The sequence below is a fragment of the Taudactylus pleione genome, unplaced genomic scaffold (genome assembly GCF_031769625.1).
Source record: "Taudactylus pleione unplaced genomic scaffold, aTauple2 ptg000335l, whole genome shotgun sequence".
Classification (NCBI taxonomy): Eukaryota; Metazoa; Chordata; class Amphibia; order Anura; family Myobatrachidae; genus Taudactylus; species Taudactylus pleione.
In genome coordinates, this window is record NW_028284736.1 from 1,217,589 (window position 1) to 1,243,675 (window position 26,087).

At 46.3% G+C, this 26,087-nt stretch overlaps 1 protein-coding gene across 2 annotated transcripts in view; it reads left to right on the forward strand.

Annotated features, from left to right (window-relative positions):
• VPS50 (VPS50 subunit of EARP/GARPII complex) overlaps positions 1-26,087 on the forward strand; it is a 259,035-nt gene that overhangs the window by 105,182 nt on the left and 127,766 nt on the right. For both annotated transcript variants that reach the window (XM_088443849.1, XM_088443850.1), the window contains 3 exons: positions 5,322-5,439; positions 5,525-5,560; positions 15,394-15,476. In XM_088443849.1, the coding sequence (XP_088299975.1) occupies positions 5,322-5,439; positions 5,525-5,560; positions 15,394-15,476 (237 nt within the window). The remainder of the gene's footprint in view (positions 1-5,321; positions 5,440-5,524; positions 5,561-15,393; positions 15,477-26,087) is intronic.

Below are 26,087 nucleotides of genomic sequence, written 5' to 3' on the forward strand. Positions count from 1 at the left end.
GTACCCCAGTGCATAGTGTCTCTCCCTCTGTCTGTACCCCAGTGCATAGTGTGTCTGTACCCCAGTGCATAGTGTGTCTGTACCCCAGTGCATAGTGTGTCTGTACCCCAGTGCATAGTGTGTCTGTACCCCAGTGCATAGTGTGTCTGTACCCCAGTGCATAGTGTGTCTGTACCCCAGTGCATAGTGTGTCTCCCTCTGTCTGAACCCCAGTGCATAGTGTGTCTCTCCCTCTGTCTGAACCCCAGTGCATAGTGTGTCTCTCCCTCTGTCTGTACCCCAGTGCATAGTGTGTCTCTCCCTCTGTCTGTACCCCAGTGCATAGTGTGTCTCTCCCTCTGTCTGTACCCCAGTGCATAGTGTGTCTCTCCCTCTCTGTACCCCAGTGCACAGTGTGTCTCCCACTGTCTGTACCCCAGTGCATAGTGTCTCTCCCTCTGTCTGTACCCCAGTGCATAGTGTCTCCCTCTGTCTGTACCCCAGTGCACAGTGTGTCTCCCTCTGTCTGTACCCCAGTGCATAGTGTGTCTCCCTCTGTCTGTACCCCAGTGCATAGTGTCTCCCTCTGTCTGTACCCCAGTGCACAGTGTGTCTCCCTCTGTCTGTACCCCAGTGCATAGTGTCTCTCCCTCTGTCTGTACCCCAGTGCATAGTGTCTCCCTCTGTCTGTACCCCAGTGCACAGTGTGTCTCTCTCTGTCTGTACCCCAGTGCATAGTGTGTCTCCCTCTGTCTGTACCCCAGTGCATAGTGTCTCCCTCTGTCTGTACCCCAGTGCATAGTGTGTCTGAACCCCAGTGCATAGTGTCTCTCCCTCTGTCTGTACCCCAGTGCATAGTGTGTCTCTCCCTTTGTCTGAACCCCAGTGCATAGTGTCTCTCTCCCTCTGTCTGAACCCCAGTGCATAGTGTCTCTCCCTTTGTCTGTACCCCAGTGCATAGTGTCTCCCTCTGTCTGTACCCCAGTGCATAGTGTGTCTGTACCCCAGTGCATAGTGTGTCTCCCTCTGTCTGTACCCCAGTGCACAGTGTCTCCCTCTGTCTGTACCCCAGTAAAGGCTTTGCCTCTTATTCTGCTTGTACCCTATTATAGCCAGTGCCTCTCCCTCTGTGCCTGCCTGTACCCCAGTATAGCCTGAGCCTGTATTTGTCAGTACCCCAGAGCCTCTCCCTCTGTGCCTGCCTGTACCCCAGTGCAGCCAGTGCCTCTCCCTCTATGTCTGTCAGTACCCCAGTAAAGGTTGTGCCTCTTCCTCTGCTTGTACACCAGTACAGCCAGTGCCTCTCCCTCTGTGCCTTCCTGTGCACCAGTATAGGCAATGCCTCTCCCTCGGTGTCTGCCTATCCCCAGTGCAGCCAGTGCCTCTCCCTCTGTCTGTCATGACCCCAGTAAAGGTTGTGCCTCTTCCTCTGCTTGTACCCCAGTACAGCCAGTACCTCTTCGTCTGTGCCTACCTGTATCCCAGTATAGCCAATGCCTCTCCTTCTGTGTCTGCCTATACCCCAGTGCAGCCAGTGCCTCTCCCTCTATGTCAGTACCCCAGTGCAGCCTGTGCCTCCCCCCTCTATGTCAGTACCCCAGTGCAGCCTGTGCCTCCCCCCTCTATGTCAGTACCCCAGTGCAGCCTGTGCCTCCCCCCTCTGTCAGTACCCCAGTGCAGCCTGTGCCTCCCCCCTCTATGTCAGTACACCAGTGCAGCCTATGATTCCCCCCCCCCTCTGTGGCTATATGTATCTTGTGTGTCATGTGCCTAACCCCCTGTGTTTGCCTGTTCCTCAGTACAACCTGCTCTCTCTAGGCCTGATTCAGAGGTGGATGTAAGCTATGTCTTAAAATGGCGCATGCATCCCGAGGGTTACTGGGGTGGGATGGAGATCCACGCAAGTCCGATGGGCGTTCCTGGGTGCTGACTGGGGGGTGACTTTCGTTAGCTGGCGTGTTGGGGATTGTCCCTGACTGCACTGGAAGACAGCTGTGGCATAAATTTGCAGTAGTGCGCCCCCCCCCCCCCCCCACTCTCTCTCTCTCTCTCTCTCTCTCTCTCTCTCATTGGGCCTTGAAAGTAGAAATTGCACCTTGAGCACGGCACTTATTCCCTACTATATAGTTAACATCACAACAAAATATGCTTCATATCTCCAAATGGCCCTTTGTGATTATTTTCTGTTCTTTAAGGAGACGTCCCAGTGATAAATAACCGCTGTCCTCGTTGTTTTATCCAGAACACTTTATTCAGCCTCATGTAAAGTAATTACAGCATTATTTCCTCTGAGCTGAAGAGATATAGATTTTCCCTGTTATTTTTCTGTTAGAGTTTGACTCCATTGTATTTTCAGCAGGAAATTCAATATTTCCCTGCAAGTAACTGAGCTGAAGCGGTAACTCTCCTCTCCGGAGACCTGCAGATGTTTCTATTTCAGCTATTGTTACAATAAGTAAGAGTTTGCACTGATATATATGATTAGCAACTGAAGATTTCAACACATTTTAGGGTCACATTTATGTAGAAATTCAGAACTTGCTGAAGGCGTCACACACTTTCTATCACCCCTGTTCTCATGGTTCTGTACTTAAAGGTCAAGTCCACTTTTTTGTTAAAAATCTGCTGCTATAAAATGCCTGGACCCCTGCAGTCCTCTTCCAGCTTTTAGTATTACTTTCCAGGCAGGGTTTAATTTGTAATTCTTAGTTGTGCACATTTGCATATGTGTGTGAATCACAGACGTGCCTATGGTAAGTAAACCTATAGGTCCCCACATCCCCTGCTGTGACGTGTAGTTTCACAACACCTCAGTATCCACAGGCCTGGTCTATGAATTCCCACCCACGCGTCCTTGTGTACATGGGGGAAAGATATTTCTCCTCTCCGCATCAGACTTCCTGTCAGTAATCCTAGGGAGCAGTAGCTTGTGTTAGGCTACGTAGTGAATGTAAGGATCTTTTAAAATGCATATATATGCAGGGGCGTCTTAAGAGAGGAGGAGGCCAGTGTGCACTCACCGTGCGGGGCCCCCTCCTCTCTTACTGGTGGCTGGCAACCGACTGACACGGCTAGCCAGCCACAGAACCTTAGTAGACTCCGGGCATTAGAGTGTGCCCGGAGTCTACTGCGCGTGCGCAGAATGCCTACTGCGCTGCGGCGGCCATTTTTCCGGTGTTCTGTGCATGTGCAGTAGACTCCGGGCACACTCTAGTGCCCGGAGTCTACTGCGCATGCGCAGAACACTGGGAAAAATGGCAGTGGCGGCCATTTTCCGGTGTTCTGAGCAGCACTGACGGTTGCTGCTATTTCCTATGTGGCTAAAGGACCTCTGTGACGTATCCACCACGTGACCGCTGCAGGAGGCTGGACCGCTCCTGCGTTACCATCCACTAGGGCATAGAGGGGGAATAAATATTTGTGGCGAGCCACCGTGCCCGAAGCGCGGCGAGCGGACACTTTTGGTCCCCCGTTAGCATCCCAGCCCCTCTCCCTTTCAGGCCGTGTCACGTGGGTGTGACGTCACAGGTCCATCAGCGCTGTATAGTCTAGACCTAACCCAGCACTGACACCCGACGCGGGACCCCGGACAGGTAAGTTTAAAAAAAAAATCGGTGCAGGGTGTGCAGTGCGGGGCCCCCCTGGACCCGGGGTTCCTTGTGCCCCGCACACACTGCACCCATTGTAGATACGCCCCTGTAAATATGTGTATGTATATACTATTGGGTAGAGTTTGCAGTGTTAACATTAAAAACATTTGTACTTATATGTTATACACAGTGCATCTGAATTGTGGGTTCTCTGAAGCCTCCTACGGTTCCACCCATCTCTCCTGTATATACTGAGGTCTTGGGCAGTGGTGACACTGGGGTCAGTGACACCCAGTGTGGCAAGTAAACCCCCTGCATGCTTCGAAGGCGCCCGTGCCCACAAAGTGGGCGTGGCCTCGCAGCACCCCATCCCGGTTTCATCACTCTGGGGACGTGCCCAGACGTACCGGAGACACTGGACTGCTCCCAGAGACTCTCCCTGCACTGCAGGTTCCTCCTCAGTGACCGTGAGCTTGCCGCTGCACTGTGATGCTAGTGTGGAGTACCGGCTCCCTGTCACTAGGGAGGAGCCGGCATTTTAGTGTGCGGTCCGCATCCCTCTAGTGAAGCCACTGGTCTTGGGTTCAATTAGCCGCAAAGGCCCTAACTGTTTGGAGTTTGTATGTTCTTCCCGTGCTTGCGTGGGTTGCATCCAAAAACATACTGGTAGGTTAATAGGGTTCTGACAAAAATTAAACTGTGTGTTTTTTCGGTTCGGTTTTACTCTATGTTCGGATCTCAAAGACGGCATCATATTGTCATGTGTTTTGGATAGCCAATAAGAGAAATCCGAACTAATCCGAATTTGCGATAAATTGGCAATAAGAACCGAATAAAACAGAACCCGCACATCTCTAATATAGACTGTAAGCTCCACTGGGACAGGGCCTGATGAGGATGACTAGTCTCTGTAGAATGTGTGTGCACTGTATAACTTAGAATTAGACGTGCTGTACTTATTAACAGGGGGAGACTCGTCTATACTCTTTACTAATGCAAGCGGCAAATTGCATGCACTGAGGGGTAATCAGCCCACCTAAACTAAGAGACAGGAGACCGTTAGGGTTATTGGGACTTGGCAAAGCAGGCAAGTACACTATGTAGTGATTGGACACGGACAGCAAATAGATCAACCAGATGTTATTGACGTCAGAACTTTGTAGGTCACCACGTGCAGTGATTACTGCAGACACCCTTCTTGGCAAACGGTCCACAAGTTCCTGGACAATAGCAACCGGTATGTTTTGCCATTCTGCCTTGCGTACAGTGACCAACTGTCACACTGAGGAAGGTTGAGAACATCCTTTCACTCTCATTCGTCCCAGAGGTTCTCAATGAGGACTCTGAGCTGGCCAGTCCATCCGGGTTACAGAATTTTCTGTATACCAGTCCAGCGTCGCCCTGGAAACATGACAGGTGGCATTGTCATCCTGATAAAAACATTTGTTGTTTCCGTAGAACTACAAGTGCACGGGCCTCCCTACCAAGTGTTCTTGTCGAAACCACCACATTAATGGCCATTTGGAACTGGTGTGTAATGGTGTGCATTTCGCTTGTCCAGGGATGTCCAATCACTTTTATTTACATAGTGTAAAACACAGGATTTTATGTTGGCATAGTAAAATCTAACCATTGCTATATTTTAAGTGTAATTCATATTTAATCTTCATTGTGTTTATAGTGTTCCTTGTAATCCGTGTTTTATATTATGTTATGTTGATTTGTAACTGGTGTTTTATGTTATTTTCTTAGACACTTAAACACAGCAAAAGAAGGTTTTACGCAAGCTAGCCTGGGACTGCTGGCAAGCCAGAGGAAGAGGCAGTTATTGATTGGTCTGCTGAAGTCTCTGAGGACAATTAAAACACTGGTAATGATTGTTGATGTAATTCTATTTCCTTTTGTATTTATGAAGTTACCTTGTTATTCATGTTTCTTCATTCTTCTTTCACCAGCAAAGAACGGACATACGTCTGAGCGAGATGCTGGAGGTAAATTCAGTGTTTTCATTCTTTTTTTCTGAACTTAAAGTTGCATTTCGGGGGAAAAGATTTATTGGTCCTGGACGTATGAATGTATTGAACAGTGACAGCAAAATGTTTTGTATATAAGCAACTCGGACCTGGCAAATTGTTATATCAGCATTATCCCATGCAGTCTTTCAGGGGTATTCAATTTAAAGCGAATAGTCCGTACTGGACTTTTCGCTCCACATCGCTGATTTTCCTGGGATAAAGTATCGGGCGCGCGCCCGCTTTATCCCCGTATTCAATTAAAAAGCTACGAAAATGGGAGCCGGCAAAATAGGATCAGCGAAAAAAAACGGGATTTACCTGGAATAAATTGTAAGACCCCCCTAAAGCTGTCAAAACGTGGGGGGTCACTATGGGTACCCCCGTTTTAGCCTGCAAATGAAAGTCGGGGTTTTAAATAGCCGCGTCAGGTGTTTTTTTTTCCGACATTGAAGAAGTGATGCAGAAGAGCACTTAGGTTATTTTATTCCGTTTTTTTAAGTGGTTGCATCATATTTGGGGTACATGAAAATGGGTACTAGCATATTTTTATGTCCCTAAAGTAATTTTTAAAAGTTTCTGCAAAAATGCACCTGCCGCTAATAATCTATTCTAGAAAACACCTGCCGCATATTTGCAGAATAGTCCTGAACCTATTTTTAAACACTTTTTTTCCATTTTTTTTTTTACACCCCAATTTTTAAAAATGTATTTATTTATTTTTTTAATTTTTTTGACACAGTTTATTTTTAAATGACATTCCCAGGGTTGCAGGCTATTTTTTTTTAAGCCTGGACCCCTAAACCCCTAAACTTTTTTTCGCAGCCTATTCAGTGGTGAAAAGTTATCCCCGTTTTTTTCAAAGACTTTTCGAACCTGCGAAAAGTCTTTGAAATTGAATACGGTGATAATTGAAATCGGCGAAAATGACGTCATCCAAAATTTTCGCTCCAAATTGAATACCCCTGTTTGTGTTTAAAAAAAACAAAAAGTAACCAGGCTTACCGAAGCCATTTTTACTTATACCCTTTTCACACCGCATTGCCGGGTCGCTTCCGGGCTTTTATACAAGCGTCCAGCCCGGGTATGACCCGGCTGAGTCCCCTTTCAGACTGGTGGCCCGACCCGGCCTATTGCCGGGTCGATGAGGTCACCGCCATCACGTGCCGAGCCGGCGCTTGGAGATGAGATCATCTCCAAGCGCCGACTCTTCCTATGCTGTAAACGGGTCCTGGGTTGGCCTGAGGGCCGAGTTATAGGATCACTGTCTCGTTCTGACACACGTCGGCTGAGTGGGTGCTATAATGCCAATGTCACTGGTTCACATCAATGACCACACACACAGCTTCCAATGGCATTTGCCAACATGTCCAACAATGGTTGTTATCAGGCGGCATGAGGGTTTTGGGGTACACACGCGGGTATGTTGCGTAATATGCTCCCATTATGACAGAGTTTTGTGGCCATTAGCAGTTGTGCAACTAAGGCCTCTCCTGATTTATAGAGCCTAAGGAGGAGACCAATGACTGTAGGTGACCCACCGATGCCCTGATCTCTGCATTCGCCCCCTTCCTCTCTCCTATAATGGAAAAAGGTTCCTGCAAATAACGTCAGAGCTGGTCACTACTTCTGGTTTCTCCACACAAATAAACTAAATGGAAATGTTTGTTTTACTTCATTATGAAGCTTTATATTTACAACAAAATAATACAGTATATGCTGTTAAAACACCAATGTATAAAAGTGATACTTTATGTTGGTGTGTTGGAGCACTTGGAGGTCATGTTCAAGAATATATTTGTGGAAGAGTTTTGTGTCACCAAACATGTTTATGTTGTGTACTTTTACGTTGTCATTTTATTAATCAATCTTACATGACTGCAACGGACATATGCAATTCTGTAAGGGCCCGATTAGTCCTACTTAGGTCTGCACTCCCTCACCTGCTAGGAATGCTGCATTACATGATGGATAAAATTATCTCATCATACGTTTTACTACAGTATATATTTCCAATCCCTACAGATTGGAGCTTTACCTATCTCAAAACATGATCTCAACCTATGCTGAACTATTGTACTTTAGCTAATGGTTCAGGAGATAACTAGCTGGATATACTGTATACTGCAGATAGATGCATAAAAACTAGAGATGAACGGTTCGGTTCTACTTGGTTAGGTTCGGTTCCGAAAAACGACATCTAATTGGCTGTCTGGCTCCCGCATGTTTTGGATTGCCAATAAGATAATTTGTGCTAATTTGGCGAAAAGAACTGATCATATCTGTATTGCTCATCTCTAATAAAAACATAGTAAAAAAGGACCTTGGCAAAAAGAGCCCAATCCATGCCCCCCCCCCCCCCCCCTAACCACTTTGAGTCTTCCACTCTTCGAGGCCCGAGAATTGTGACTGACCTGACAAAATGGAGAGTGTTGGGAGATATGGGATCACTTTACCTGCATTTGTTCATTTATTATGTGTAAGGCTACAGTGTGCTTCATTTCAACCACCACTTAAAATAAAAACCAATAGACAATATTATCAGATCTCCTGGACCAACTGTGAAACATTGTGTGGAAAATGTAACCTTTATGTGACATAGAGCAGTATAAGGCGGGTATCCACTAGACGATATGCTCCATGAGCGATATCGTCTAGTGTTTCCCCGGCTGTGGTGTGCTCGATGTCATTAAAGACATTGAGCACCCACACTGAACGATATATATCGTTCAGCGAAGTCACCCTCCCTCATCCCCGTACTTGCAGAACCTGACTATATCGTCAGGTTGCCCTGCAAGTACGGGCGATGAAAGATGCGTTCAACGACCAGCGGGATTGCGCATCGCTGGTTGTTAACAGCATATCTACTGGACGATATTGCGGACGATTATCGATAACGATATCGTTATCGTTCAAATCATCCAATTTATCGTCTAGTGGATACGCGGCTTTAAAAGCACATGTGGGACATATGAGGGTATGCAATAAGTTTCCGGATGCACAAAAAGTATTATACAGATGTGTCCTCATACATTCAGCCTCAATACGCCACGCAGCACAACTTGCTTTTTGTGACTGAGCCTCTAGGTCCTGTGCACCTCCGCTAGTGGCGGGCGTCTTTTTTTGCCAAACGTGTGTCTAAGTCGCGATGTGATGCGACTAGGACGCACCAGGAGACTGTGCTGATTAATTTGATATGTGACACCTGTATATCTGTGTGCAACTGTGTGGGCAGGTGCATTGTCGTGATGAATAAGGTAACCACGACCAAAAGTACTTGGACAGCCCCTGGGAATGGCTCCCAGCACTTGCGGCAGGCAATGGTTGGCATACCAGTCCCCAGTGACGGCGCACTACTGTGCAAGTGGGTACGATGGCTACACGACCAGTTTTGGCCACAAAAACAGCCACATCGGAACTTCTGTGATAGCACACCTCCAACTTGAGTCCACTGGGCCGACTGTTATTTGGTCTCAGGGTAAAAACTGTAGATCCAGGATTCATTGCCACTGATGATCTCCCAGACAGAGTTTGAGTAATCCTGGCCAGCATGTTGCGGCTCCAAGTCACCCGAGCCGCCTCCTGCTCTCTCGAGTTAGCTGATGCAGTATCCTTGCTCAGGCCAAGCTTTGCATGGAGTGTCAAGCTTTCTTCTTCGGTGTACAGTGCTGCTTATATACCGTTCTGTTTCCTGAAGGTTCACAAGAACTTTAGTCCGAGATTACAGCTCGCAACCAGACAAGTCAGATTGTGTCTACTCTACCTATGCACTGCACGTCCAGAAACTTATTTCAGGCCCCTCCTATTTAATAGTATGCCTTATAGTCCGAGGCCGCCTCTGTTAGCGTAAGTCGCCTGGTGACGCTGATAAGACAGTGCAGGTGCCAATTCTTTTGTAGAGCTGAAAACTGTGTATAACAATGGAAGATGGAGAAAATATGTAGTGGTGTTAATTGTAGCTCTATTATAATATAGGGAGATTTATTACATTAATCAGTAAACTTTTTGATTATTGCCTAAGAAAGCCGTAAATCTCTCTTTGTGAAATATCATTCTATATTGTACACAATTTTCCAAATTTTCCAGAACTACTTTGGTTTCTGAATGGATTAACGTGTTATTTTATGTCAATTGTTAAATTTTCAGCAAAGGGCAAAGCCTACGTGCACAACTTTTTGAATCACTAAACCCGGAGGTTGGAATCTGAGGGCTTGATTCAGCAAGGATCGCAATTGCAAAGCTGCACACAGGCTATAGATATATGATGTATGCACGCAGGCTATAGATATATGATGTATGCACGCAGGCTATAGATATATGATGTATACACGCAGGCTATAGATATATGATGTATGCACGAAGGCTATAGATATATGATGTATGCACGCAGGCTATAGATATATGATGTTATGCACGCAGGCTATAGATATATGATGTATGCACGCAGGCTATAGATATATGATGTAATGCACGCAGGCTATAGATATATGATGTAATGCACGCAGGCTATAGATATATGATGTATGCACGCAGGCTATGGATATATGATGTATGCACGCAGGCTATGGATATATGATGTATGCACGCAGGCTATGGATATATGATGTATGCACGCAGGCTATGGATATATGATGTATGCACGCAGGCTATGGATATATGATGTATGCACGCAGGCTATGGATATATGATGTATGCACGCAGGCTATAGATATATGATGTATGAACGCAGGCTATAGATATATGATGTATGAACGCAGGCTATAGATATATGATGTATACATGCAGGCTATAGATATATGATGTAATGCACGCAGGCTATAGATATATGATGTATGCACGCAGGCTATAGATATATGATGTATGCATGCAGGCTATAGATATGATTTAATGCATGCAGGCTATAGATATATGATGTATGCATGCACGCAGGCTATAGATATATGATGTATGCACGCAGGCAGCTTTGCAATTGCGACCCTTGCAGATATGGTAATGCAGCAGTGGGCATCACACCTCCTGTGCATTACTTAACCGAGCTGCGTTGTCCAACGCAGCATCGGATAATCTGTGTAACATCGGCTGGCTGCGGTGACCCATGGGGTCCCGCAGCCGGCCGCCGCAGTTTAGGGGAAGAGACCAGGAAACCTCTGTCAGCTGATGGAGATCCTGGCTTCTTCCCTCCCCCGCAACGGCGGCGACACGCCTCTGTTTCGGGAAACAGAGGGCATCGCCGCCCCCTCCCCGCCCACAAACGGTAGCAGACTTTCAATCACTAGCGTGCACTGCTGAATCAGGCCCTGAGACTATGGCGTCTATTCGTTTCCACCCGTCCCGTTCTCATCCTTCCCGTCTGATATATAACGATCACTTGCTGGTCAGACTTTGTTCAGGGGCAGAAACTTTCCGTAGTTAGGTTCAGTTTATTGAAAGGAAGACACATATGTGGCCAGCTTAGCTTGGTAATGCTCTGATCATTGCCCTAGTTGTGCCCAATGCAAATTAATCACATTGGTTTTTATAACTCGTTTTCCCCCTCATCGGTTCAATGTGTGAGACATCACATATCAGCAGTTTACAATATATGTGCAATCCCGCAGGATTGAGGAGCCTGACTTTATAAATCACTTCATGCTGGAACCGGCAGCTGCAGTATTACTATGGAGATGATGGTGTAGGAGATTTATTTCTAAGCTGAGTTTTATATGCTTGTGCAGCCCGGGTGTTATTTGACCATTTAGTCCTCAGCGCTATATTTTTTTAAAATGTCATTTTGATCTCATCTTTTTTTGCTCTTCCCTCATTCGCCTTTCAGTGTAACAAGCTTCCCAAACGGATTTTGATTCAATTCTCGACCAGCTTCCACTACAATACATGGCCGTTCTGGCTGTTTATGGATGGGAGTCTGGCTGTCTGCTGTCCCACACGACCTAATGTTCTGTCAATGGTGATTGATATTACTGTAGGCAGTAGAGAGATTAAGTTTATTTTACCCTGGTACAGTTCAGTATGTGCTTTTAATATTTCAAAATGCATTTTCTATTCCCTAATAAAATGCTGCTGCTAGGCACAATATACATTGTAAAAACGTGTTCTAGCTTTAAATTGGATGAAAAGCAATTTTTTCCTTGCTGTCATGTATTTAAATGCTTATGTGTTTCTGTATTTTTTTCTTTTAATATGACCAACATTGTACATTTTCATACTCATGGTTATTTAGAAGTATAGATCCAAATGGGTGCAACATTTTTGCGTAAAAAATGAGCACGCTTATCGCATTATTTTTCGAATAATGCGCTATGCTCCCCCGATTCTTCCGCTGTCAATTTGTAAAAAATATTTTTTTTCTGCAAAAACCCGTGGTAAATGTAAAACAAAATGGGGGAAATCAGCCTGTACCCTAAAACAACTGGCAAATGAATATTAGCTACCATTATCTCACTGTAACTATTAATAACTTTTAAATGGCTGATTTTTCTATTTTTTTAAGAACAGTTAAAAAAAAATTTAAATATTCCCACCTTTAATGTTAACCTGTCCCATCCACAGTACACCCCAAAATACCTGTCCCGGGCCAGGTAACTTTTACCCGCATACTTACCTTCGGATGCATGCCTGTAGCAGTGCGTATTGTAAATAGGTCTTGATCAACTTTGACATGGTTGCCAGTCTATCTCGGTCTTCCCTGCAAACAAGTTCCATTAAACTGAGAAGGGATCTCACAGGTTTTCAATGAGGTCTGGGCTCTGACTGGGCCACTCCAAAGCTGAGTACACACTGGAGCGATGTCATTCCGATTTGGCTAAATCAGAACAAAAAATTGGGCATATCGGTCAGTGTGTATGCCCGATTTGCGTGCTCCTGCGGTCGCATGCAATATCGTCCGGTCGGCCGTGCTGCGCGACCAACTGGACGATATGGCATGCAGCGCCATGCATATTCATGAACAACGGAACGAGTGATCGTGCCGTCCTTCATTGCATTGCTGTAATGTGTACCGGCAATCATGATGTCCAGTGTGTCCCTGGACATCGTCACGATTGCCGGTCGCTCATGTGTGTACCCGGCACAAGACTGTCAGTTCTTTGTGCTTGATCACTAAACAGAATTAATATTTATTAAAGAACACTGTCAAATTACGATTTTCATTTGTACACACAGTTAGGGGTATATTTACTAAAGTGCAGGTTTTTAGAACTGGAGGTGTTGCCCATAGCAACCAATCAGGTTCTACTTAACATTTATCTAGCCCCTTCTAGATGATGATGGCTAGAATGTGATTGGTTGCTAAGGGCAACATCTCCACTCCTAAAAACCCAGACTTTGCTAACTATACCCCATGTCTATCACTCCAAGGGGGCCTATTTACCTTCATTTTTTTCTGCATATAATTATGTAGAAACAGCAGTTTCTGCATCATATTATGTACAGTATCCCCAATATGTACTGACAGAAATCTCCTGCAGAAGGATGCTGTAGTAGTGCTGCAGACTGCAGTCCCAATTGTAATCAATAGGGACTACGGTCTGACCCTATGTACCAAACTCCGAAAAGCAAAGCTTTTCAGAGTTTAGCTCCCTCTGTTTATGCCATCTTGAGAAGGGTGTGATAGGTATTACCGCCGGCCGCATGGTACAAATCCCGGCAGCAGCAGCCCGACAAGGGTGAAGATCCCGATCGTCCCTAAGGTAAGCATCGCTAACCTATTCTACCCCCTAACCCTCCCTTAGGGGTGCCTAACCCTAACCTCCCCCCCCAAGTGCCTAAACCTAGCCCCCCCTTCCCCGCTGCCTAAACCTAAGTCCCCGGGGGGGTGCCTAACCCCAACCTCCCCCCGGGGGGGTGCCTAACCCCAACCTCCCCCCGGGGGGGTGCCTAACCCCAACCTCCCCCCGGGGGTTGCCTAACCCTAACCCCCCCTTTCCCTAGCCTAATCCTAACCCTCCCGGGGGGTGCCTAACCCTAAGTCCCCCCCGGGAACCCTAAACCTAACCCTCCTCCCCCGCGGCTGTCCGCGCCAGGCTTACATTCGTTCGGTATGCCGGGCGTCGGTCTTCCGGCGTATGGTTAATGACGGGCGTCGAGTTTTCTACGCCTATCATTAGTACCACGCCGGGTTTACAGAGTCTGGAAGCCGGCGGTCGGCATTTAGACCGTCAGCTTCCAGACTACATCCCCTTGAGAAGGCCCAGACTGCTTTATGCCTATGGAGGCATCCTCGCAGGAGAGGGATCTTACGATCCCGCTCCTTCAGCCTCCGTCCTTCTCCCGAATCTGACACTATGGCCCTCATTCAGAGCCACTCGCTATTTGCGGTCGTTCGTTCTAAATCTAGGGGTGGCTATTCAAATGAACCGTTCGCTGTTTGCTGGTCTGTTCACGCCTCTATGTCTGAACGAGCGAACAAAACTTGCGTTCGTTTTTTGGAAAAATACGCCCCCTGGCCGCTCGCATCCTACGTCCTGTCCGCTATTTATTAGATTAATCGAGTACATCGACAAGGGTATGAACTGCTCGCTATTCTTGGGGTTGGTGTTTGCTACCACAATTTTGCGAGCAGTTCTGACTATAAAATAACCCAGTGACGTGGTCCATGACGCTGCTGTTTTAAATATGCACACCCATAAAACGCCCGTTTTGACCTTTAAGCACGCCTGCGTTCTGATTTCCACTCCCCATTTTCAAGCACCTTCCCCTGTTACCACCCACATACGCCTCTTTCTGTCACTCAAAATAGCAGGCATTCGCTATTTTGTGAGCACATGAATTTCGGCCGCACTGACTGGTTCGCGCATGCGTATAACGATCCGTACGCATGCGCAGTTGGGCAAACATCGCTCAGAGCGAACGAGCTGCCGCTTACGAGTGGCTCTGAATCAGGCCCTATGTGCAGTGTCAATTTCTCTGGAGGAGCCTTTCAGCAATGTAACTACAGGGATGGCGATAGTCACCACCTCTTTCCCTGCCAGTTGTCTTTAGTACATACAGGGGATACATTTGTTTAAAAAGAAAAAGTCTACTGTCACACAGAATGTTAATATCCGCGGCATAGCTGCAATTAATAATACATAGGCCCCCAAATCTGTTACTAAAATGATATTTCAATAATTTTTCTTTAAATGGCATTTGCGTCCCACTGAGCTCAATGTGATATACAATGAGCCTGTCATCCCCACTTTATCTCATTATGGTCATAGTGCCCCTCATCCATCATCGCAAAGGCCTCTACTATAATCCACAACTGTTTATCCCCATTATATTCAGTCACTTGCAGGGAACGCTGTGTTGTAAATTGAAGTATGGAACCAGCAGGCTCCCCTGCCATTGTGTGCCATCCTACCGCCTATAATAAGCTTATGGGAATAACTCTGTGACTCGCTCAGTGATTACATTCTGCTTTTCTTGTTTTTTTTGGTGCACCCATTAGGTGTTGAACTACAACCTCCAGCAGATAAAGCCTGTGGTAGTTTTACATTAGCTGGAGACCTGCAGATTGCCTCAGCCTGCCGCCGTGCTCCTATATTGGTCATTCAGCACGTCCTGCGGTCAGGAGCTCTTCTCCTCTCATAGAGGACGCATAGGTTATTAACAAGGAAAATGACTTCCTAATGTTTCTCACGTATCCACTTTGCTAAGTACCCAACCAGGAGCATTGCTGCTCTGCACGTATCCGCCATGAATCACAGATCACTTTACGGTGTTCATTTACTTAAATAAATTAGCTTTTTATACCTCTTCAGTGCAGGGATATGTTCCGTTTAACACCGCAAAGCCATGGAGGGTTCTGATGCAGATTTATTTTGTCTGTTTTGTAGGAGGAGGATTACCCAGGAGCCATTCAGCTGTGCCTGGAGTGCCAGAAGGCAGCGAGTACGTTCAAACACTACAGCTGTATAAGGTACAGGCACAGATTGCTTCAGCAGCTTTTATTGGGGCCGTCGCTGTACTGTATGTAATAACGTATGAAGAAGTAACAGAAGTATAGAACAGTCGGCTCCATCCAGTTTCACCATTATAATCCACCTTTTACCATATTATTTAGCAGTTTTTGTATGTAACCCGTTAGTCCCTGACACATCTTTTGGGACTGTGAGAAAAGTCCATTGATTTATTCAGTAAACTGTATTGAGTAATAATTATCTACATAACCATGCCAGCCGGTTCACCATGAAGTGCTTCCTTCATTAGGTACATTTACAAAGGAGTTGCACAGTGGTTAGCATTGCTATCTCGCAGTATTGTGGCCTTTGGCTAGATTTTGTCCAGCATGTGCTATCTGTGTGCTGCTTAGACTCTGGGTTTCCTGTGTGTTCCCTCAGAGTTCTGTGTTTCTGGTAAGTTGAATTGATTTCTGGCTGAAAAAGTCTTTAAAGACCGCAATGGACACAGCAATTCAGACCCGCTCGCTAGGAAGCGATCGCTAGTACCTGGCCGGCAGCGATCGCTCGTAGCTGGACGATTTTTGCAATCTGCGTATGCATCACAATGCGCTTGTGCGCGAAGCACTGCGAAAGATCGGGAAGCGCTCGCTCGCCCGGCATAGACAGCCCAGTTGAATGAGTGACAGGAGAGGCCGTTTGCAGGGGGTAACAGGGGCAGGTTACTAGAAGCGGGGGAGTGGAGGTGCGAACGCAGGCATGCCTGAGTGTTTCAACACCGTTTCAGTGGCGTTCATAATTAACAGGCGGCGTCATCGTACACGTCACCTGCTTGTATTTCACAATGAAGTGATCGCAGTGCTTGCGGCAGGGTATAGTCAACCTCAAGCGCTGCGAGCACATCCGATGGTGCTCGATGTACCAATGTTTTCATGCACTTCCAGGAGATGACGTGCGCAAGTGGGCGTCTTAAGACTGGCTGGTGGGCGTCTGCGTACATAAATCGCACGCCAAGACATAGTGGGCGTGCTAATGCCTTGGCACACGATTGCCTGCCTTGCTGGGCGAGCGCTGGATTTGCATACGCTGGGAGCGAGCGAAAGCATCTAGCGAGCGGGTCTGAATGAGCTCCACAGCACGAAAGTCTGCAGCAAAAATATATAGCAAGAAATAGAGTTTTATATATTTGCAGCAGATTCTACTATCGCTGTGCAAGTCTTGTTCTTGAATTCGTACTGGTATTTTGGAGGGAGTAAAAGTCCTATGACAATAGGAACCAGTGGCGGCTCCAGAGGTGAACTGCTACATAGTCCAGGATTCAAATAGGGGAGTCACACCAACTGCCACCCCAAACTCGGCCGGGGCTCACTGGCAGTTGGTGGCAGCCCCAGCTCTGCTAGCACTTGAGGTGTGACTGCTGCCCCATTATAGTATATTCAGTGCCTGATATTTCTCTCTGTGTTTTTAAATAGTCTTATAGGATATAGGAAATAGTCAGATAGGAGTTTGTGGTAGAGGAATGGATTTTATGCGCTACTGCAACATAGACTGGTGTACCTGAATACATGTACAGTCACGGGCTATTGGACATCTGCCTGTGGTATGCTGTGTTTTTCTGATTTCCATGAGCGCAGGCTATTGCACCTCAGGGTGTTGTCATACTGCCTGGGTATATGACGGTGACATCTCTCTGATTGCACAGTTATATAGAAATACAAGGATGATGGTGATACATTTGTATTGTAAATGTGAGGTGGGAGAGATGAATCAGATCACCTAACAAATGTCTCCTCTTTATTGCCATATGTTGTAGGTTTAACAAACCTTTCTTATGTACAGTATATAGCAGGATTATTGTTGTAATGTAAAGGTTAGGCACATATTATGTTAGTGGTGGGTAACTTGTGCCATATACAACTTTCAAAGGTATCACAAGCGGCACTTATGTGATGTCATTTCCCCCCTGTCCTGGAGAGCGTACTTGGATAGTGATGACTTTTCACCAGCGTTACTAGGTAGACATGGGTGAGGTCTGTGAATGCTGCACACCTTAGCCCTGATTGTTGCCTACTGATTGTGAGTCCGTGCCTGGACGCAATCACATTCATACAGCGCATGCACAGATGCAGAATTACAAGTATTTGCAGATGTCATATATTCCTTTTCCACTGCCGCAAATACCCGGGTTATTGCTGTGTCAACCCGGGTCGCAGTTCTAGGACAAAATCCCAGGTTGACTGACCGGCATTTCTTTCAGGGTCTTGAGCAGGGTTTTACGCAGGTAGTTCCCAGGTAAGGCTCAGTGGAAACTGGTATCCCGAGTCCCATTCAAGGCATAGGGAGAGCCGCATTGCCAAGAGAGGTAAGCCCCGGCAATATCCCGGGTCTAGCCTGCGGTGCGGCTTGAAACCTGTGTTCAGCGTCCTGGGCAGGACCCGTGATTTTGATGGAAAACTGATATTATTCTGAATCGTATGGAACTTGAGCGTATCTATTGTTCTGCGAAATTGGGCGTTTCGGAGCAGCAATAGTGTGAGCGCCCACAGAACTGCCTCCTGTCTTGTAGGAGTGACACAGGAGCAGCGTGGGCATCTGATTTGTGAGTACTAATCGCCTGCGCCTAGCATGGGGCTGGTGACAGTGCAGACAATAATAATAATGATAATGGTTGCGGTGGCCGGCGTAAAATCAGCGGCCCGCACCGGTTGCAGACACATGATCCCCCACATTGGCCCTATGAAATCTCACATTAGCATAAGGTACAGATATGTCCTGCTCCATCTTTGCCGCCGATGTGCCATGCGACTGGCCGCACACGCGTACGATACATTACGCCAGGTTGCGGCAACGTTCGTAGCATGCAATTCTATGGATCATGGGAGCAAACAAGGTGCACGCGCCCATTTGTGGGTGTGCTACTCGCGGCATGTGTGCCCCGATGGTTACCAATAAAAGCCGCAGAACGAATTTGGACGCAGAGACAGACGTTTTCATTGGGTGGTAACAGGCAGGTGGCTACCCAGACGCCAGCGTGTGGCAATCAGCGCTTGCAGCTTTTTCCACATGTGCACTGATTTTGACGGCCATGTTCAGATAGATAGATAGTATTCACTCCAGACCGTGGCAGGGCAGGGCGCTCAGGTGCGGGCAGGGCTTCACTTAAAAGGGGGCGTGGTCAACCAGGGAGGGGGCATATCCTCATGACACGTCCCCAATTTGTCACTCTTGGGTGTATGCCCAGCCCTGAAAAGTGGGTGTGATCAACCGGGGCGACTGCGTGTCCTCGTGACATGTCCCCAATTCGTCACTCTTGGGGGCGTGCCCAGCACTTTCGGAGGAGTTGTGCTTCCCCCACACTCTCCCCACACTGTGAATAGATGCACACGGCATCTATTCACCTGGCAGCATTGGGTAACCGCATCTGCGGGCCGTGGGGGAGGACGGCACAGAGAAGACTGCTTTAGCGGGGCGTCGCTATAAGGGCAGGGCGCATGTTGCCACTTTAAAATCGGACAGGCTGCGATGCCCCGCTAAAACAGCCTAGCGGGAACACTAGACAGACATTCTGCTCCTCCACAGGGCAAGTGTGATGTTCAATGGTGCGATGGATGTGCTGCCGACGGCGCATCTTAATGCGCAAAGCGGCGGCTTAGCACAGTAGCTGGTAGGAGTCTCTGTACAAATCCCATCAGCTGCGGCATTAGTGTAAAGGTGCAGTTGTGCTGCGGAAAAGGAATCTGGCCCATAATGTAGAACAGCAGTACTATTAAGAGAATAACACTCCTGGCTATATTGATGCCATTGACCAGATTGGATTTGTAGTTTTAGTTCTGATTTAGTTTCCTTTTAAATGACAATGTAATGAATGCTACTGCTTGAAATTATTTTTAGCAGAAATAAACCCTAAGTGCTTTAGGGAAGATTCAGACAGATTCTAATGAAACTGATGTCTGTCTGGCATCTTCTAGGGAGTCTGATATAGGAGAATTTCACAAGAGAAGGAGAACGATACCTAATTATTGCTGCAATGAATGAATACTGTTTTGATTGCAGTAAATAACTTTTAGTGCTGTGCTGCAGTGGATGAATAGCCGTAAGTATCGTAACGCCTCTCTATGGTAATATTGGTCTATATTATGAATGACTGATACAAGGGCGTATCTATAATGGATGCAGGGTGCGATGTGCACACAGGCCCCTGGGTCCAAAGGGGCCCGCACCGCACACCCTGCACCCATAAACTTTTTATACTTACCTGTCCGTTGTCTCCAATTGGGCTGGGTGGCGCCCATTTTCCCGGGGCTCGTGCATGCGCAGTACTGTTGTCCCCGGGAAATCAGCTCAGGCGCCATTTTCCTGGTGGCACGCGCATGCGTAGTAGATTCTTAAATTAAGCCAGGATCTACTGCTGCGGCACCGCTAGAGAGAGGAGGGGGCCCACACTGAGTCTGCCCACGGGCCCCCTCCTCTCTTAAAATGCCCCTGGACTGATACCACTTTCACACCTAAATGGTGGGCCTGAACCCGGGTCATTGCACACTATTTCAAGCCGTGTCTCAGCAGCAGCTCAGACCCCTTTCCCACTGCACGTTGGACCTGGGTTATTCCTGGGTCGTCCCCTGTACACTGCACCTGTGTCTGTTCTGCATTTCATTTCCAGAGGCGGGCCTCTGCATCCACAGCCAATCAGCAGCTTTTAAACTTAACCTGGATTCCCCCTTTTCAGACTGTGGGTTGTTCCCGGGAGTAAACCTTGTTGTGGCCACGGTGGAGGACTCAGGACACTCAACCCGGGTTGACCCTTTCACACCAAGCTAGGACCGGGTTGCCCTGGCAATATAATGGGTCTGAGGCTCTGTATGAAAGGCTCTTCCGCCCATGTTTGTCTTCAGACTTTCCGTTACCATTAAGTGTAATTATTTTCACCCTTCAAACACAAGTAATCTGGAGAGTCCCCTCATGCCCATGTAGTCAATGACAGCTTTCCTAATTGGTTGCTTTCTAGGTATAGAGTTTCAGAGAAATGCTACTTGGGGTCTCAGATCAAGGGCCCACTGTCAAATTTGGGGCAGATCCAATACGCAGAGTTTACTATGCGGGTAAAGTTTCGGGTTTAATGCTCAGAGCGATTTCAGTTACTATACATTTTCACCTTGCAGTAAGCCCAGGGCTAACGCTCGGTAATTCATAGATTCTGTGTTAAGTGCCTTGAATCTATGGGTTCCCCTGTGCATTAAGTCTCAGGGTGCATTTAACGCAGCCCACTGGGGCTTAATGGTATCGGCGCTCAGTTGGATAGCTCAGGGCAGAGCTGAAAAGTTGAGCCTGCAAATGCTTATTAATAGTAATAGTTAGTAATACAGAAGTATATTGGTGGGGACCAGTGTAGAATATCACTGGAGAGTATCGGTAGTGACCCATGTTGAAAAACACTGGTAGTGACTGATGTTGAACTTCACTGATGTTACTAATGTTGAGTATCACTGAAGAATATTGATAGTGACCGATGTTGAATATCACTGGTAGTGACTGATGTTGACTATCACTAAAGAATATTGGGAGTGACTGATGTTTAATATCACTAAAGAATATTGGTAGTGACCGATGTTGAATATCACTGGTAGTGACCAATGTTGAATATCACTAAAGAATATTGGTAGTGACCGATGTTGAATATCAATGGTAGTGACCAATGTTGAATATCACTAAAGAATATTGGGAGTGACTGATGTTTAATATCACTAAAGAATATTGGTAGTGACCGATGTTGAATATCACTGGTAGTGACTGATGTTGAATTTCACTAAAGAATATTGGTAGTGACCGATGTTGAATATCAATGGTAGTGACCAATGTTGAATATCACTAAAGAATATTGGGAGTGACTGATGTTGAATATCACTAAAGAATATTGGTAGTGACCGATGTTTAATATCACTAAAGAATATTGGTAGAGGCCGATGTTGAATATCACTAAAGAATATTGGTAGTGACCGATGTTGAATATCACTGGTAGTGACTGATGTTGAATATCACTAAAGAATATTGGGAGTGACCGATGTTGAATATCACTGGTAGTGACTGATGTTGAATATCACTAAAGAATATTGGGAGTGACTGATGTTGAATATCACTGGTAGTGACTGATGTTGAATATCACTGGTAGTGACTGATGTTGAATATCACTAAAGAATATTGGTAGTGACCGATGTTGAATATCACTGGTAGTGACTGATGTTGAATATCACTAAAGAATATTGGGAGTGACTGATGTTGAATATCACTGGTAGTGACTGATGTTGAATATCACTAAAGAATATTGGGAGTGACTGATGTTGAATATCACTGGAGAACAACAGTAGTGACTGAAGTATAATATCACAGAAACTGGTGAAGCGTACTGAGAATACAACAGCGTGGAGCCTGGAGCAGTGATCTGACGCTAGCAGCTACTGGAGAAGAGTTGTTCAGGCAACTTCCTGTTTCCTGGAGTCCTGCTTTATACCCTTAGGTAGCCGTCCATTGGAGAAGAGAGTCAGCTGAGAGGTGACCAGGCCACCATTGGTGGAGGGTCCGGTTAGGTGAGACAGACAATATGGCTGCGCCCATGACCGCCTCCGTGGGAACTCCTACATGGAGGATTGCATGGAAGTCAACAGGGCCCCTGGGAGAATACTCAGCGTGTCACCTGCCACCACACCTGGCATCTGACCGTGCGGCTAGTCAGGGAAAGCCGGCACTGCGGTGAGTAACGGCCGATCCCAGGCTGAATCCTGACAGTACCTATGGAAAGTGTGTTACCATAGTCGCCCTTTACATTTTGTGGCTTATATTTATGTTGTGTATGTTTATGTAGACTTTAGACAATATGTGCGGTTGGGCTATACTGAAACTGATGACGTTACAGCATAACAAATCCTTCTACACGTTCCAATACCTCACCTCATGCTGTATATATCCCACAGTCTTGAGTTTAATTAAATCTCCCCATAAATATGTGACTGAATTAAAATAACATTTTGCTTCCAATATTCTTATTACATCTATGCGAGTTGAAGTGTCGCTTTCAAAGCTGCCTGAGGGGACACAAGTGATTTGCATGCCCACGTAATATTGATCTGTGTTTTATTTGCATTGCCAGCAAACATCAGAAAGATAGGTGTAATAATAACGTGCAGTATGGAAATGCATTTATTATCGGCACTAGTTCTTTCAAAAATGATGTTTTTCTCTATTAAGTCTCTAGGAAGAGTAATGCCGGGTACACACTGGGACGACGTCGTTACGATTTGGCCAAATCGCAACGACATACAGTTCATATCGTGCAGTGTGTTATGACGATATGCGCTTGCGCGCTCCTGCATGCGACATAGTCAGGTTCGATGTGCTGACGATATCGCATGTGGCCCCACTCATGTTAATGAAGGACAGAATGAACGTTCCGTCGTTCATTACATCGTCCAGTGTGTACCCACATATCCCTGTACACATCGTCCAGTGTGGGGCCACCTTAAATGTACGCAAATGTACAGAATGTATGACAGAGCACAGAATCGATTATCAGAAAAACAGTCTATTTATATGCTGAATTTATCGGCGTTCTGGCACGCCTATAACCGGGACATATGGCGTCACCTACAGCATTGCTGAGCCTTCTCCGTACCAGGAGAGATCCAACACAGGGGCTCTAGCCGAAAGCCTGACTGTGCTACATTGGGATCTAACTGCTACTGTATATAGGGGGCCATGTTGTGTTTGGCAAAGGTCCCGGCCATTTGCTCATGCTGGAACCCTGCTCAAACACAAGGAATGGTCAGGTGCTAGTGAAAGTATCTACAGGTAACCATTTACAGGTACGCATATGACATTTTATATATGGATATGAATTTGTGAATGTGACTTCTCTATATAAAATCGGATTTTTTGGTATTACAATATCTCTGATCTAAACTTTGTAACGTTTAGACAAAAATGGTAACTTCATATTTTTTTTTTTTTTTAAAGGCAAGTCCCTACCATTTAACACATTGTATAAGCCTTCATTGCATTTTCTTATATGCAATCCCTATTATCCTTTTTGTGTAATATACAGCCTGCCAAGCAGCCGCATTGCGTTTTAGAAAATAGCTGTGGGTTATTGTCTGTATGAAGATCTATGTGTCTGTACTAAGCCTATACGCATTCGGTATGAAATCCCGGCAGCCGCATGGCCGGCAGTTCGATTCCCGGCAGCGTCAGCCCGACAAAAGAGCAGAGCCCGGCAGCGGAAGCCCAACAGCGCTGGAAATCCTGATCGTCCCTAAGGTAAGTAAAAACTAACCTAACCATCCCCCCTAACACTAGCCCTCCTTAGGGGTGCCTAACCCTAACCTCCCCTTCCCCGCTGCCTAAACCTAAGTCCCCCCCGGGGGTGCCTAACCCTCCCTCCCCCTAGCCTAACCCTCCCGGGGGGGTGCCTAACCCGAAGTCCCCCCCCTGCTGCCCTAAACCTAACCCTCCCCCCCGTGGCTGTCCGCTCGCGGCGCCCGGCATCCCTTCGATCGGGAACATGACAGGCATCTAGATTTTAGACGCCTGTCATTTAACCCTAGGCGGGATAGAGGATTCGGGAAGCAGGCGGTCGGTATTGCGGCTTCCATAACGTATCCCGCCTATACATATGTGAGCAGCTGTCATTGCTAATAGCATTTGCATTTGCTCCAGCCCTATCCTGGGTGCAGGAGATCTCTCTGGGTTTTTACGCTCCTCTGAGAAGACCTCAATTCTGTCTGCACGGACGCGACAATCTTATGCCAAACCTGGGTCCAACCTGAACGATCCGGTGTTTTTGCAACAGGCCAATACAATGTAAGCTAACTGTATATAGTGCCCACATACACACCGCACAATCCGCCATACGACGGTACAATATATTGATACGGTATTACTGATAGCAAACTGCAATAATATGTGGCATCGTCCCATATGATGTGCAGCACATCGCATGGCAGGATGCAACCACACAATTCATGAAACAGTGAATTGGATGCACAGTATACGATGGTCTTTGCCATCCATCGCCGATCGCAAGATTGGCCAATATATTGCATATTGTGTACCTAGCTTTACTGCGACCACCTTGTTGCTGAACTGTCCTGGGTACCGATCTTACCACTGCCGTTGTTGGAAGCAGTGAGGGCTCTGCTGAGACTGCTTCCACAGTTCGGGGCTGCTCGCTGAAGGTAAGACAGCAGCTTGACTACACAGGAGGGAGCAAAGTGATTACCGCATTTGTCCAGCTGGTGATCAGGAGACCTGTTGTTCCTGCAAAACAGATGTCATAGGCGGCTGTTTAGAGACTGGATATCCCTGTTCCTTAACGAGTTTCTCCGCTATTACGTGTAGCGGTTTCTTCAGAAGGTTACCTGGACAAATGCGGTAATCACTTTGCTCCCTCCTGTGTAGTCAAGCTGCTGTCACTGCTTCCAACAACGGCAGTGGTAAGATCGGAATCCAGGAGACTGTGGTATTCCTCCTTATAACTCATCATCATGTAATATTATCTGCCATTATGGGCTTCTTACCTGGAAGTTTATAAGGACAATGACTGTAATGACTGTAAGGAAAGTGGAGCTTTAAACAAATTATAGCTGGTGTTTCTCTGGAGAGAAGGATGAGACTTGTTTCTAAAGGCGATTGAACTTTACTTTGTCTTAAGGACATTAATTGGCTGTTCCCATTGCTGGGTTTTTCATTAGACGGAGTTATATTCAAAGACAATTTTTTCTCCGCAAATCTTTTTACTACTGGATATATAAACACATTTTTTACTGTGTACTTTTATATTGTGCAACTTTACATTTTCTTTTATATAGGTCTATGTAGATTTATTCTATACTAAAAATTTTTTTTCAATTTGTAACCTTTATGCACTCCTTGTTGTTATAAGTTAGTCAATACTATTTATATGTTTAGACCAGTGGTCTCCAATCTGTAGCTCGCGGTCTTAATTTTGGTAGCTCACCTAGCTGCAGTACTGCAGGGTCAACTAGGAGGAAGTGACCTCTGACGTGTGCTCTCCCATGGCAACAACACCATGGGTGGAGCCACAGGGAAGCATGTCAGGTGATTGCTACAGCCTCTGCAGCAATCACCTGACGTGCTTCACCGTGGTTTCACCCACGGCGTCTACGCTACAGCGGAGCGAGTGACTCCCGCCCAGCCCTGCCTATATCTTTTGCTCCTCTACTGCACGTACCTCCCTGGAGCCGGTAATTAACAGTGAAGTGTGACTGTGCTTAAATTTTATTTACAAACTACATCAATATGACTGTAATTAAATGCATTTTTATTTTCTATGAAACTTATTTTTAAAATTTTCATTAAAATACCTTCAATTGCTCGGTTATTAGCCAGATTTTATTTTTCTACAATTTTAGTAGCTCTTCGGAGATGTTTCATTGTTCTAAAGTAGCTCACACCCCTATTAACGTTGGAGACCACTGGTGTATAACAGAATCACTCAGTAGGAGCAGCTGATCATTACAATTAAGTTGCATTACTTTCTTTTCATTCTTATTAATTAACTTTAATGCGCCTGAATTTTATTTGTTTGTTGCTGAACAGTTATACCAATTTAGCTGCAAGCGCAG